We start from the raw sequence: 15818 nt of genomic DNA, 5'->3' as shown, positions 1-15818 counted from the left end.
TATGCAGAGATTTTCAAATAGGCACCCAGCTACAATGAATGAGTGTTTTTTTTTCTCTTCAAAAATGATCTTTTTACTGTTTTCATTTTATTTTATTTTGTTTGTTTGTTTTTTGGGAGAAAGAACAAGAATTGTTTTAGTACAATGGAAACTGAAGTGGGTAGAAGTGCAGTGGATTGCTGAACCACTGTAGTTCACATTAATTGTGTATAAACACATTTTTGAATCTGATGAAACATACTTAACCTCAAAATCATATTTAAGTCATATTTGACCTCAAAATCAGAAAGAAATCAACTATATTTTGCTTAAAGAAAAAAAATACAATTAGTTTTGCATGGTGAGAAAAAATAATCACGCAAAGTTTCCTTACAAATTCTCATTACTGTAATTCACTGTTTGTGTAGAATCACAGGGATTCTATAGTCTATTCAAGGGTCCCAAGTCAATAACAGAGAAGCACCCCAGATGGATCCATCACAGGGCTCAAAAAATATATATTTTATTTAAATTATTGTTATATATTTTACCAGTCTAAAGTTTGGACACACTTGACTGAACTTATGTTTCTAACAATCTTTTTGAATTAACAGCTTATGCTTAAAAGCGTGAAATTAGTTTTATAAAATTGTAATATAGTAGTATCTTTATCTACTGTGTATATGAATTTTAATCAGATGGCTTTACTGTTGTGCTTATTTATTTATTTTTTAAATATGGATATGTTTTCAGAAGAATTACGTAAACACCAAATCATCATGGCATGCTTTTTAGCATAAGAGTATCAGAGTCACTCTTGGGTTTCAGTCATACAATTCATCACCAAGACCCCAACAGCTCCAGCACAGCACTAAAAATGAACTACAGTATGGGAACCATAAAAAGTTCCTAATTGAAGTTCTGGTCCATTTTAAGTTAGATGACCAGATTTAGACTCAGATTTAGAAGATGAGAGAAGGGTGGAAGACGGTTGATTTAAAATCAGTTGATATTAACACGAGTAAAAACATCCTGGCTTTAAAGAGCCAAATGACAATAATGTCATACACACCAGCGAGACGACTGAGCTTGTTAATGATGTCATCAAAAGCTGTGGGCGAGAAAAAGACATCTTTAATACACGTTTTATGGAACATTTTCCAGCACACATTTACATTTGTCTATATTTGATAAGACAATCCTGAGAGATGGTACCTTTGCCAGAAACATCAATCTGTGACACATCTTGGCCTCTGTCATCGGTGATGGTTGCTTTATATAGTCCCACATCCCTCTTGGAGAACTAGATTATCAGGATAAAAAATTGAAGAAAAAAAATACAGCATCTCAAAAAACAGGCCACCTGAGTGATGCTTTTTTTTAGAGCATTAACAGCAGAATAGTTTTTGTGCTACATTGTCTTGGGAGTAAATTCTAGCTTTTTCATATAGTTTTATAAAAATAGTTTTGAGAAAAAATGTCAAAGAAAAACAGCATTACAAAAAAATACTACGGCACTCAATTGATTGAGACCCCTGGTTTCAGTCCTCAGGGAAGCTTTTAAGGTTATTTCTCATGTGAAATCTTCTTATAATAGTTCCCATAAGATGTCAGGAGCGATTATAACAAATGCAGTATAATTTTGTCATGCGTCAAGCTTCTTTGTATTTATGGAAGTTGCACAAGCTGTTTTACTTTGTAACTGGGAAGAATATCGACTGAAAAACCAGAGCAATTACTCATAACAGTCCAACAGGGATTTTTTCTCGTTTTACTGAAATAACCTTAGCTATGGTACTTAGCACTGAGCATGCTTCAGAACACTTTTGATACATTTTAAACTTTGATTATGGAAAGCACAAACACAAACATCTGTTAATGTCTGCACTAGTGGCCACGAACCCATAAATGGTTCACAGATCTGTTCTGCTCTCTGGACATGATAAAAAAAAAAATTGTAAATACTGCTAATAAATTGGAATTAGCCCTATATTTATATGTATTGAATTGCCAGATCAGGAAAACATTTAAGAGAAGAAGAAAAGCTTCCCCTTATATTTAGATGTTGACATTAAAAGGCTGGTCATTAAACTCAGTTTTGTTTTGTTCTTAAGCAAATTCACTAATGCTAATGTTTAATACAAATTTAGCCCATGCGTAAGGCTTTTAGATCACTTTTCTATTGTTTTATGTATTCACTGGAAATATTAAATAACCTGGAATATAATATTTGGGTCAACTGCTGTTTTAATAGTTGTGTGATTTTAAAGCTTTTTTGGTAACCTTGAGTGACATTTGACTAAACTATTTTCTAGTTTCAGTGTTTATGAAGTGAAGTGCTCACATTAATTAGGGGGAACTTGCAGACTCCTGAGTTCAAGTCAGCAGGCACCTCAGAAACCACCTTTACATTGTCCTTATACCATTGGAACACAGAGTCCTTCTTTAAATTAGCCACCTGAAGGGGGTCACACATGCAAGAAAACACCATTTATCAGCAGTCAGTCTTCAGTTTGATGTACAATTTGCTTTGGTAAATCATTCCCCTTCAACTTGCCTTGCAAACAAGAGTGACAGAGGCATTATCCCCAACTTGAATGGAGAGGAACTCCATAAAGTGAGGGCCTGGAAAAATAAAAATGGAAAATGAACAATATGGGAAACTCAGAATCAGTTAGAAAACTATACTGAAAAAAATCAACCTAAACCAGCCTAAGTGGTTTGCTAGTCTTAGCTGGTCTCACAGCCTGGCCAAGATGGTTGTTATCTGGTCTAGCTGGGAAGTCGAGACAAAATGTGGGATTCAAAATCTACTACTCTGAGAAAACTGACATATTATTAAAATCTCTTCTAGCATGTTCTACGGAAGCAAGCTGTACAGGTTTGGAAGAACAATGAGGGCAATGAAAGGACTTTCATTTTAGGATGAAATATTCATGCAAGCAATTGTTTTCATCAGGGAACCAATAAGAGTTTTTTGTATATAATGCAAAGCTTATTTGTAAACCACAGAAAAGGAATACCAAGAATGGATTACAAAACCGCAGGTTGTAATTCGCTCTATCTGAAGTTTATTTCAACAGCTACATCAACAGGATGAGTGCAGTACCCTCTTTCACACGAATGTACTCCTTCCTTTGGTATTCCGCCTCAGCCAGCGCTGCCTTGAAGGCTGGAAAAGGAAAACAGAGCAGGAACTATAAGAGGTCAGTGAGTAGAGTTCAACAGAGGAGCACAATATCTCAAGATGAGAGCTGCAGAAGCCCTCGAGCAATGCTGGCTCTCACCGTCTCCGATCAGCACCAGAGAGGACTGGGCCTTGCCTCTGCCATCTTGGATCTGCACGGTGAAAGTGCCCTCGCTGTCGTCAGTGAAATGATCCATCACCATCTCAATAATGCCCGTAGCTACATCATGACTCATTTTAGTTTGCTGTGAAAAAGCGGGAGAGGTAAACATTTCTCTCCTGGGCTTTTCTTAGGAGGCTCACGCAAATGGAACAGAAAAACATAACAGATGGTAGTATTGCAATAGAGCTGAATCTATTTATTTGGAATGGTTATGATTTCCAGCACAGCAAAGGTCGGAGCTAAGCTTAAAGGGATAGTTCACAGAGAATTCAGTAATCAAATACAAAACCGGAATGGCTTTCGTTCTCCCCCAGAACACAAAAGGTATTACTTATAGCAGAAAGTCCATGCTGGCCTTTTCGTTCGGTGAAAGGGATGCAGCAGTACTATATCATAAATATCATAAATTTAAAATCACATAATTATATATATTCAGAGAGATCTTGAGATCCCCTAAAGGTTATATCAAACAACTGATTTAACTTATTATATTATTTGTGTTTGTGAATATTAAGATGGATGACAAAGGATATTAGAATATATATATATATATATATATATATATATATATATATATATATATATATATACACACAAACTAGAAATATACTACAATATTGCATATAATGTATCAGCCAATAGATATTGAAAATAATCTAATAATCAATATGATACTGAAAAATTGTATATTCTTGAAGTTAAATATTTTCTGTACATAATGACTTTAGTCATTTTGAAATTAGTACAGAAGTCATATGGGCACTGTTTATGATGCTTTTACTGTGTTGTTAAACAACTTATTTTATTTTTCATAGAAGAAAGAAAGTCTTATGGAGTTTGGAGGGGAAATGATGACAGAATCTCCATATTGGGGTACACTATCTCCTTTAATATAAAACTCTCTGCTTTCTGTTTATGAAATAATGAAGACATTGCCTGTACCACTTTACCACCTGTACCACAACTTGCAGTTGTTTACCTCACAGTTGACAAGCTCCTTGTTACTTGCAAAGAATTTGTAGGTCATGGCAGAGGTGATGCCCTCAGCTTGCAGCCAAAAGCGCATACGGCCTCTCTCTAGAATCTTATACGCCAGTTGAGTCTTCAGAGGAATAACTGCAACACAAGAGAGGTGATGTGTGACATGTTGACATGTTGTCTTGTGTGTTGTCCCCGTTCATTCGCATGACTTTACACTTGAGAAATAACACATGCCAATCCCATATCCAAATATCAGAGTTTATTTTAAGCAATAAGCCATGTCCCTTGTTACAGTGAATCTGAAATGCTTAAATGCTATTTTCAGGCCCAGCATGAAGCTAAACCCATTTAACTTGGGTAAAATCAATGTAATAGCCTCAAGTGTTTTATAAAAAAGTGGTACTAGTAATTTGGGGATAAAAAGACACTAATGTTCAATAGATAGTCATATTATTATTAATAATATGTCATGTCATACAATTTATTATTGCAGGGTAATTTATGGTTGCCAAGCAATGAAGCAACTAGGCAGATTAAAATTCAGGGTTCCCATACTTGAACATTGACATCTACTGTATCTAGAATAGTATCTAAATTTATGTAGATAAATTTCAACACTCAGAAAAAGTAATTTTAGCCAATAATTTTTTTAGAGCAAAGAATATCTCAAAATGTATACACACTATAGAAAATTTGGAAACACGATAATTCTATACATTAATATTAGGCAATTATTATGCAATCATGTTTTGACATTCCAAATACTATAACAATAAATATGAATTAGCATGCCACAAATGATGTTAATAAGCAAATTGTGAAATGTTACAATCATTTCCATGACCTTTTATGATTTTCTTGAATTCCATCATTTTACAAGCTTGGAATATTTACAAGACTGTGGGAACCCTGAATACACTGTTCAGTTAAAGTCTTGAGAACACTTGTTGAACATGCTTTGTGTTCAGTCTCTACTGTCCATGGTCACTCACTTGGGTTGCGTATGTCATAGCTGAGGGCCAACATCTTCTCAAGCTCTAAAATGGAGGACAGAGGCAACTATCATCATTATCAACACTTCAACAGTCAAATCGTATTAGCATTATTATTTTTATTACTAAGGATCTTTGTACAATACGTAATATTACAGCAGCCACTTCACTGCAGATGATGTAGCATCCATAATAGAGATCAGCACACTGACAAGTCAGCCAAATCAAATAAGATTTGAATCTGTCAGTGGAATGTTTTGATAGTGTCTGGGTCGCTATATAATTTTGAGGAAGGGCATTAATAATGAAGGTGATAGTCATAATATATTAACAGGCCTCACCTTCTGCTGAAATCTTGTAGCTGGCGGAGACACCATCAGTCTGTGTAACAGACACAGAGTATGTGCCCAAATCCTCTTTGTCTGGGTTCTTAAAAAGCAAAGTTGAGCTAAAGAAACAAATGAACAAACATTAGTGTCTGTTCAGTGGGACAAGAAAAGGAAAACAAACTGAATTAAATATGCACAGACTGTGGCATTGCCCTAAATATGCTTTGAGCTAACATGTTTCTGGTCCAGATCTAGTTAGGACACATCGTACGTGTGTTTTTCTTACTGGCTGCCTGATGTCTTCACGGCGATTCCCTTAGAGAAGTCAGTAATTTCTTGGTAGGACTTCTTCCACACAAACTTTGATTTCTCCGCCATTTGGCAGCTTTCAAAAGAGAGATAAATGTCACCTGATTCCTCATCGACTCCACATTTGATTTCCTGGGTGCCTTAAAAATAGCAAAACAGAGAAGAATTTGTGCAGACTACAAAACAGTACTGTTCCTTGTGAATACAACAAGCTGGAGAACACAATATTAAATTGACCAGATTTAAATAATGAATATTATCTCCATATACTAATTCATATATTTTATGGATACATATGATCTTAATATTAATTAGATTATATTTTGCTCCTCTGAAGATCTAAAATGGACTACAAATGTCACATATAAAAATGTCCCGTTGATGACATTTAACACCAATGACGTCAAATGCCATTGGTTCCAATTTGTCTTGTAACCAAATGTCATTGAAATCAAACCTGATGGCACCCTATTTTATTTTCCGTAAAAATCAGCTTATATTTCTGTCTGTTTGTCACACAAAGCTATAGAATGGCTTCAGAAGACATATTATATATTTTATTAAGGATGATATAATATTGTGAGCACCACTTTTACGATAAGTCTCATTTTGTGGCTTTACAAACCCAGTTTTAATTCATTTTCATTATTTGGAAAGTGGCCATGATATTCTGGAAATTCACTTTTTCCACACAGCAAATAAAGTTATACTATTCCGGAAAATAAGTTTAAACCAAGAAAAGAATAGCAGTATTTTAATGTGCAGTCGTGACCTTAAAGAGATCCCTCTACCCGATTTAATGCATAAAGATTACGTTCATAAATTAGTTGATATAAATCAATGTATATAGGTGGATACTATTTTTTATTTGAATAAAACCAGTTAATTTAGATTTTTAGATGCATTTTCAGTGTAATGGTGTACATGCATATTCAAATTTGTTCCATGAAAACAAAAATGAAATATGCAAGGTGTGAAGAAGTTTGTGAATGACTGTTGCAGTTATGACCAATCAGCCTACACAGGGCTTCCCTTCTCGGTCGTGCTAGAAGGAGAACATCTCATACAACATCACACACATACTTTATATAGACAGACGAATCCACAGTGCACTCTACTGGCTGACAGCATTTTATCAGCCTCAAAACCTTTCAGGTTGCTCAGAATGAATCATCGTGGATCATCCCGGTTTCCTTATCTACGAATGTGCAGGCAGCTGCTCCCCAAGACACTTCAGAACGCCTCCCATGGTGCCATCCACACTGCCCTGCACGGCTCTGAACTCCTCTCATTTCATCCAAAATACAGATCCCTTCTTTTAAATCCACTGATATTAAGCTATTCTGAATTCTGGATGGTTTTGTAAGTGCTTAAAGACTATACTGACAACATGTGTAACTGACAAAACGGAATGCAACTTCTGGTTTTACTGTGCACAATTCCAAAAAGCCAATCTTCATATACTCTAGTAAAAACCATCTCTGAAATGCAACTACCCAACCAATATTCCCATAGAGGATTACATCCTCTCTAGCCAAAAGCAGGGAAACACCCTGGATGGTTGACCAATGTCACCAAGCCAATGATGTCCATACTGAAGGAAGCCATCCGTTCATCCCTCAGAAGTATGTTAATTGAAATCTGCCATTTTTGCTCATAGGCACTCAGTTCCGGGCACAGACACTTGAGCTAATCTGGAGCCATATGTCATGTGACTAATTCCTAACCACCTTGGTGCTGCAGCAAAAAGCTGATTGGCTGACAAGTCACTATGCTGAGATGTGACATCAAAAATGTTTTCAGCCCATTCCATGCTTTTAACAGCCTTCAAGAAAAAAGTAGAAAAAAAATTAAGTAGAAAAACATCTATACGAAAAATAAATAAACATTTTGTCAGAATATTCAATAATTTTACAAAAGCAGTCTATTGAGAAAAACTACAAAGTCATCTACCATGAAAGGCTAGTTGGGCCATGCTAATCAGTTAAAATTTTGACCTTTTCCAAAAACCTAACTCTGTTCTGTTATGTAATGATTTCCACAATATTTTTCTGGTTAAAAATCATTTTTCATGTGTAAATGAATCACATTTCATATTGACTTCGAACAAAATTCCTCTTGAGGCAGTGGTTCTCCACAACTTTAACAGCTAAAATATCATTATCATTAGTTTCCCATGGATGTTGATAGAAATTACTTTTCTGAGGGTTAAAAAAATACAAAGCAATTGGACATTTAAACTTTAATTAGATTATCATCATAAAAAAGCAGCCAATCAATAAACAAGAACAATTTTCTTCTTAATTTTATTATGTTATATATGTTATAAATATGTTTCTGGATGCTAGACACTGGGTTGCTTTCACAAGTCCCGACAGCTGCGCTACACAAAACTGACTGAAAAATTGAAGAGTAGTTGCTATGGAAACAATACTTCTTCTCGTCTAGTCTCATTGGTGTAAACTGCCATGTGTTAGAATGATGCAGAACACATTCTTTTGCAAGTACTTGCAAGTTTAATTTTGTCTTGGTTTGATCTTTAACTGTAAACAAAACCCCTTTCAAAAGTATATCTTCCAGCACCCCCAATATTCTCTAATTGAGAATCGCTCCCTTAAAGGGAGAGTTCAACCAAAAAATTAAATATGAATCTAAAAACAACACAAATTAATTATGAATCTAGCAATTTAATCCAAGTCTTGTGAAGAGATTAGGTTGCTTTATATATAAAAATATATAATTTAGCTTTTTATTCACATATAAACACACGCATAAACAAAGTTCATCACATATTGTAAACATGAAAGCTTGTGCATGTGTTATAGAACAAACCTCATTGGTTCTCACGCAACACATGCGCAAACTTGAGCTTTCGCATTTACCATATGTGATGTGCTCTATGTATGTGTCAATCACTGTTTAGATGCAAATAAAATCCCAAAAGTCTGTTTATCGAATAAAGTGATCATATCTCTTGACAAGACTTGAATAAAATCACTTGATTCATATGGATTTGTTTAAGTATGCATTTATGACCTTTTTAGTTACCTGGACTTCCAATGGAAGGCAGTTTTATTAAAAATATCTTAATTTGTGTTTTGAAGATGAACCAAATTCTTATGGGATTGTAATGACATGCAAGAGATAAATTGGTAACAGAATGTTCTTTAAACGTACCAATCAACTATGTCAACTAACAATCTATGTACAAATCAGCAAAAAATCCAACACTAATTGTCTCATAAATTGTGATTTCTAAACTCAAACTGCACAAAAATGCTTTTCATTCAAGTTCATTCAATGTGCATACATGCTCTAGAATTAACAAATGAAAGAGATTTTTTACAGTTTTTTTTAACTGTAAGGTCGGTAACACTAGTATAGGGACCAATTCTCACTATTAACTAGTTGCTTATTAACATGCCTATATTGGCTTTTTATTAGTACTTATAAAGCACATATTCTGCATAATTATAATATACATTATTTAGTACCTAAACTTAACAACTACCAAACTAACAATTAATAAGCAACAAATTAGAAGTTAACAGAGGCAAAAGACCTAGTTAATTGTTTGTTAATGTTAGTGTGACCATAAGGTTTTTCCCATTTCTCTATTTGCTAGTATTCATATTCATATATTCCCATTCAAATATGTACGCCTATTCATTCACAAGTATTTCCTTCAACTGTCCACTCTACAGAACTGTTTTACCTGGCAGTGCCTTGATGCACACAGGGTCAGAGGGGGTTGAAGCCACGCCAATGCCATTGGCGTTCTCTGCCCGCACACGGAACACACAAGACTCGCCTGTTTCTAGACCCTTGACCTGCAATCATTCAAACAATACGTTTGATAAAGCCATAGAGAAACACACATACTCCCATGTATAGCTGAAGCAATAGTACAAAAGATCTGAGGATGTGAGTTTGACGGCAAAAATCGATACCTTAAGATAGCAGTGGTTGATTGAACTTTCGTTGACTTTGCTCCAGTTATCCGAGCCTTTCTTGGATTTCTCAACAAAGTATCCAGTAATGGCACTGGCACCATTGTAGACAGGAGCCTTCCACTCCACCACCAAAGAATCATTCCTTACTTCAGTGGAGGTCACGTCATAGGCTGGACCTACCGATGCCAAACACAAGGAAATCAATGCTCAAGTTTTTCTTGCTTTCAATCATGTTTTATATACATTTTTGTGAATCTCATGGAAATATGTGCAGATGACATTTCAACCTAAAACGAAACAATGAAAATGTGACTCTCATGTTGATTATCACCCTTATTCTCATCACTGTAATTCATATTGATTATTAAATTCTGAAATTCAGCTGTAATGTGAAATATAATTTTTGGGATTTTAGGGTAAGATATATAACTGGAAATATAACTTTACAGCTCATTGGTCAATCACATTGGTCCATTTGTCTTTCTTGTCTGGTCTTGACTGTTTAATACACGAATATCGAGAGGCAGAGAGAGGAATATTATCAGGATATAATGCAGGCCAGATCTGAATATGTGTGTGAAAACAGTTATTGATCATCTTCGACTCAGTTCAACTGAAACAAAGTGACACTATAACATGTTTTGAAACATGTTCTGCTAATGTTATTAATACTTCAGTTTTAATAATGGTGATATAGCGGAGTGGTGGCTGGCAGCATGGTGGTGGTTGCAGGTTTATTCCCCGCAGGGTCAATATAAAACCAGTCCACATTTGAAGCCTTTAAAGGGGTTTTTAACCATGCAAACAAGACATCTTGCTGTTGAGGATCTGTGCCTCTAATAAGAACACTGTCATCTGCTAAACGACAAGTACCCACATAATGTTTTCCAAGTGTTGTGGGTTGGAAGTCTCATGCATGAGAATGTTTTGCACACATGAGACTTTTACTTCCTCTAAAGTGTTCTTAGGGCAGCACATAAAACACCATTTCACCATATTCATATTGTGCCAAACATATTGAAATAAAGAGACACAACTATGAAGAATCTTCATAGAGCTCTTTTCCACCAACAGCAGTTAATTGAGAAAAAACTCCAAATAGACCAATAAAATAAAATAAAATAAAATAAAATAAAATATATTTTAAAAAAAATATAAAATATATATAATATAAAATATAATTGTTGTCTATTTGCATTCAGATTCTATATGGTGCAAAAATATGCTGCCAAAAGACCATTAGTTCTTGAATGTGTTGCTTCAAAAATGAGGAATGTAGAATAAGATTCCAGAGCTGCAGAGGGGGGAAGATTCTCAGTGACAGGGCTCAAGAATAAGGATGGCCTTTTGGCCCGGGACCAATGTGAGAAAGTTTTGTGCCAGCTTGCAGAACTGTCAATTGCCCTTTCAGCCCAGTGCTGCATTGCCAATGAAAATCTTACATTTATTGATCTTGTACATCCTTTGTTATGCCTTGGAAACTTAAACATTTAGCTTTTGTGATCTAATCTACATTGCTGATTCAAAATGAAGTGAAGTGGCAACACAACATGGCCCCATAGTTAACACTAATTAAAGCATCAACAAATAATAACTTGCAATGAGCAATACATTTTAGTGCTGTTTTAAATTGTTTTAATTATAGATTTACATTACATTATATTTCCAGCTTATTCTACATTTTCTCTTCCTAAGGAAAATAAATCTCCGTATAGGAAACAGCTGATGGAAGATTCTTAAAAATGTCTTCTTTTGTTACACAGAACAAACAGCAGCAACCGGGTGTTCAATGACATGAAAATTAGTAAATAGTGTTATAATTTTAGAAGTAAAACTATGTTCACATGATGCATTACCTGGCTCAGGCATGGTCCAAGCCTCGCATTTGAAGGGAGCGCTAGGGGTCGAAGCATCACCCAGTCCAATCAAATTAGCTCCATAGACTCTAAACTGATAAACTGACCCAGCTGTCAGACCTCCAGCCTTCAGAAGGAAAAGTTAATTTTAGTAATTATGTTATGTATATTATAAATCAATCAATATAAGCTGATAACAATAACATGCACGTGATGCTGCAATACATGGCCACCTTGTGCAGTCTTTCCTTGATGGGTGGGACGTTGACCTCCTTCCATGTCTTCGTGGCCACATTGCATTTGTCAATGTAATAATCAGTGACGTCTGTTCCTCCAGAACGGAGTGGCTGCTTCCAGTTGAGCACCATGGATTCCCCGTCACAGTAGAGAAGAGAGATGTCATAAGGGGAAGAGGGCAGCTCTGTGGAGAAGACAGATTTCTTTAGCTGGTCCTCCCCATTACTCAATGTCTTGGACAGAGAGGAACATGCGCTGGCGTGCAAGCCTCATCTCTGGCTTATAATATGCAAATTTCTGAGCAAAGCGTTGGGTCTGGAGGAGTAATATAGGAGGGTGGAATGCATTGGTGTAAGCCTCAAAATATGGCAGTGTTTTTTAACAAGAGAATTTAGGGCTTTATTCTGGAACAGCTGCTTTGCTATCTACTGCCTACATAAACAACTGCCTTGTAAAGCAGCATCACAAGCTAAAATAGAACCTGAGGGTTTTTAAAATTTTTTATTCATTATTCTTTTTTTTCTTTTTCTTTTTTACGGAACTAAAACTTTTATCCAGCAAAGATGCATTAAACTAATCAAAAGTTATATTTCTATTTCAAATAAAAGCTGTTCTTTTGAACTTTTAGAAAAAAATAAAAATAAATTGTATCACCGTTTCATATATTTTTGAGCACCAAATTACTGTAGAATAATCTCTGAATGATCATGTGACAGTAAAGACAAGGGTAATGGCTGCTTAAAATTCAGCTTTGCCATCAAAGGAATAAATTATATTTAAAAATATGTGAAAACCAATAAACCAGCTAATCTTAGCTTGTTTTACTGTATTATTTATCAACAGACAAAAGTGAATTCCTTTGGAAACTGATCCTAAAATTTTTAATAGTAGTTTAAATATAGAGTAAATAAAAAAAAAGTGGATTATTTTTAATCAGACTGAACAACTTATTTTAGACTGAAATAACATTTTGATAATGAAATAATTATATTTCTAACCTATTTTTTAGCCATCTTGAACTGAGTTCAAAGCATTATGGGACTGCATTATACACAAAGAATACCACGCTACCTTACAGCTGACCAAAATGTCTTTAAAAGTAAAATGATCCTGCTTAAAGTCTCCAAGTCAGAAGTGAAGCTATAATGCTAATGGTATGATTAAAATGGTCATTGCCCATTCAAAACATGCTATCAAAATGCTAGGGTGATATGAGAGCATATCACAATTTTAGTGCAGTTGCTAGGTTGTTTGGAGTTGTTGCCAGGTGCCTACTGGTGCAGATCAAAAGAGCCCACCTTAAGGTTCCTATGGTATTCTTGCCCCTGATATGGCTTAAGTCAATGTAAGGCTACTTTTAAGGCTATTTTGTGTGTGTGTGTGTGTGTGTGTGTGTGTGTGTGTGTGTGTGTGTGTGTGTGTGTGTGTGTGTGTGTGTGTGTGTGTGTGTTTTACTGTCAAATACAGTAAATGAACCACTCTTCTCAAGCCACACATGTTATCAGTAATGCCCATAGCAAAAAATGTTATGAGATTAGATATACTACATCAGAGCTGCTTGATTGAAACATCTTATTCCATCTAATAAATCAATGGAACAAAATCATCTAATTTAATTTCCTAACCACTGTTTTGACTGGCTCTGTACTACAGACAGGCCTGCACTCTTAGGACAAAAAGTTTTTTCTTTTGAAGTCTCCGAGCATGGAATTGTCCCCCAGAGTCCAAACAGAGGATTGCTGTTAGCTAAATCTAAAGACTTACAAAGCAAACAGCTCTACAAATCATCCAGATCTGTACAAATTTAATGGTCTGCCGGCTAAAATCATTTCTACTTGTTGACTAAGTGTCCCACAGAGACACAGAAAGAAAAAACATTCTGACTCATTTGGTATAAATTATTAAACCAATTTTGCAAATGGTATGAGGTTTGAGGGAAATATAAAGATTTTTATAGCCTCTTCCATGTACATTTCTACTAGGGGTGGGTGGTATGATATCTTTTGTATTTATTGTGTGATTGTTACATTACACTATAAATAATTTTATATCACAGTAACAGTACATATCACACATCATATACATATGCATACATTTATATATATATATATATATATCTTATCAATATTTTTTTAGCATACTTAAAGGAAAGCTTCTCATTTGTTTTTATTTGGAAGTTTGTATTTGTTCAAACCTGACTTGATGTTATAGTGCATTATCCATGGTTCTGTAAAATCACTGTAACAAACATTCTCTGATGGCCTTTAATAAAAATAGCAGAATATCTACTGGCATTGGCACACTTCACCGCTCTGCTCTACTGTATACTAAAGAAACCTTTGACGTCTAGAATTCATCATTTCTGTTGTTATTGTGAGTACCTCCTATGAATAAAGATAAATAAAGACCTTTTCCGACTGGTTGTAAAGTCATTAAAAAGAAGTCTGGCGGGCCATTTCTGGTGGGTGCTTTTTTTTGTCATTTGTACACCATGGTTTTATCAATACCAAACACCTCCTGCTGAAAAACAGCTTTTGAAAGTGTTTGGCAAGAGGAAAAGGATCAAAATAAATGGTTTATTGATGGAATATCAAAGGCAGACTTACTAAGAGCGGCTCTCACAGAAAGAGGGGCAGATTCCTGGGATTCATCACTGAGACCCAGCTCATTGATGGCCTGAACACGGAAGACATACGTCTCACCGGTGGTCAGTCCTTGCACAACAAACCTGTGAGAACCCAGTAATGAGGCAGTGAAAGAGGAAGTTTCTATTTCATTTTTAACGGAATAGCATCATCAGAAGAAACATGTCAGCAACACAAACTCCTGATGCAAGCTTTCTGGTTTTCCATTCGCATTTAATATTGTAATGTGATCGCATTTTGTTTTAGTTTTTGTTAATAACCACATTCACAATCATGCACTTTATGGCACTTTCTGCAAATCAGATTTAATTTGGTTTCCCATTACTTTTTTCCCAAGCATAAGAGACACAAATGTAAAATACTAAAGTTTTAGTATTTTACTTAATTGCAAAAAAAGAAAAATTGTAATTAAAATGTGTTGCATTGTGTGATAATTCCTGAACCTTTGGAGATTTTTTTTGTTTTGTTTTTGTTTGTTTTTTAGTTTAGGCTTTATTAGATGTATTAGTTTATTTTAGTGCTATTTTAGTAAACACACCTACTTTTAGCAAAAAAAAAAAAAAAATGGAAAATTATAAATAAACATTGACAGATCTGCTGTTGGGTACTTGCCATTAGCTGTTATATTTGTACAACTAATTTAATAAGGATTGGGCACGGTTTTGGGGGTGTTTTTAATTGTCAATTATAAATATAATTATGTTTCAAGTTGGGCTTTGTGTAATACATGAGTTAAATATGAATTTGGTTGAAGGATAATGGGTTATTTAAAGTTACCATCATAGAGATTAGTGTTCCGGTGAGCTCAATGCTTCTGAATAGCAAATTATATATATATATATATATATATATATATGTATATATATATATATATATTAAATACCTGAATGGCTAAATAGACATAAATAATGTAATTTGTTCTCAGTAATTTGCTGAATGTTTATACAAAAGATGAATTAGGCAAATTTTTTAAAGCAATGTAACTCCTAGCTCATCACTATAGTCAGTATAGCTCCAATATCAATACAGCTCCTAGTTCAACAATAAAGTAACAAAATAACATTTATATTTCAACACACAAGATGTTTGACCAGTTTTTGCTTCAGTTTTTGATGCCTGGGAATGAGAACAGCTTGCTCACCTAGAGTGAGCCCATACCTGGGCTGTATTTCCCAAAGCCCTCGGCA

General features: G+C 34.9%; 1 protein-coding gene across 1 annotated transcript in view; it reads right to left on the bottom strand.

Annotated features, from left to right (window-relative positions):
- Positions 1–15818, bottom strand: part of myom2b (myomesin 2b) — a 51988-nt gene that overhangs the window by 20744 nt on the left and 15426 nt on the right. The window contains exons 16-30 of the mRNA XM_059566795.1: positions 14593–14714; positions 11983–12170; positions 11750–11876; positions 9891–10069; positions 9656–9770; positions 5918–6080; positions 5644–5750; positions 5303–5347; positions 4309–4445; positions 3267–3411; positions 3089–3151; positions 2537–2604; positions 2324–2437; positions 1195–1282; positions 1052–1090 (exon numbers count right to left, since the gene is read on the bottom strand). Of these exons, the coding sequence (XP_059422778.1) occupies positions 1052–1090; positions 1195–1282; positions 2324–2437; positions 2537–2604; positions 3089–3151; positions 3267–3411; positions 4309–4445; positions 5303–5347; positions 5644–5750; positions 5918–6080; positions 9656–9770; positions 9891–10069; positions 11750–11876; positions 11983–12170; positions 14593–14714 (1700 nt within the window). The remainder of the gene's footprint in view (positions 1–1051; positions 1091–1194; positions 1283–2323; positions 2438–2536; positions 2605–3088; positions 3152–3266; positions 3412–4308; positions 4446–5302; positions 5348–5643; positions 5751–5917; positions 6081–9655; positions 9771–9890; positions 10070–11749; positions 11877–11982; positions 12171–14592; positions 14715–15818) is intronic.

The sequence above is a fragment of the Carassius carassius genome, chromosome 14 (assembly GCF_963082965.1).
Source record: "Carassius carassius chromosome 14, fCarCar2.1, whole genome shotgun sequence".
NCBI classification, from domain to species: domain Eukaryota; kingdom Metazoa; phylum Chordata; class Actinopteri; order Cypriniformes; family Cyprinidae; genus Carassius; species Carassius carassius.
The sequence above is the reverse complement of the archived record's forward strand: the minus strand, read 5'-3'. Positions and strand labels throughout refer to the sequence as shown.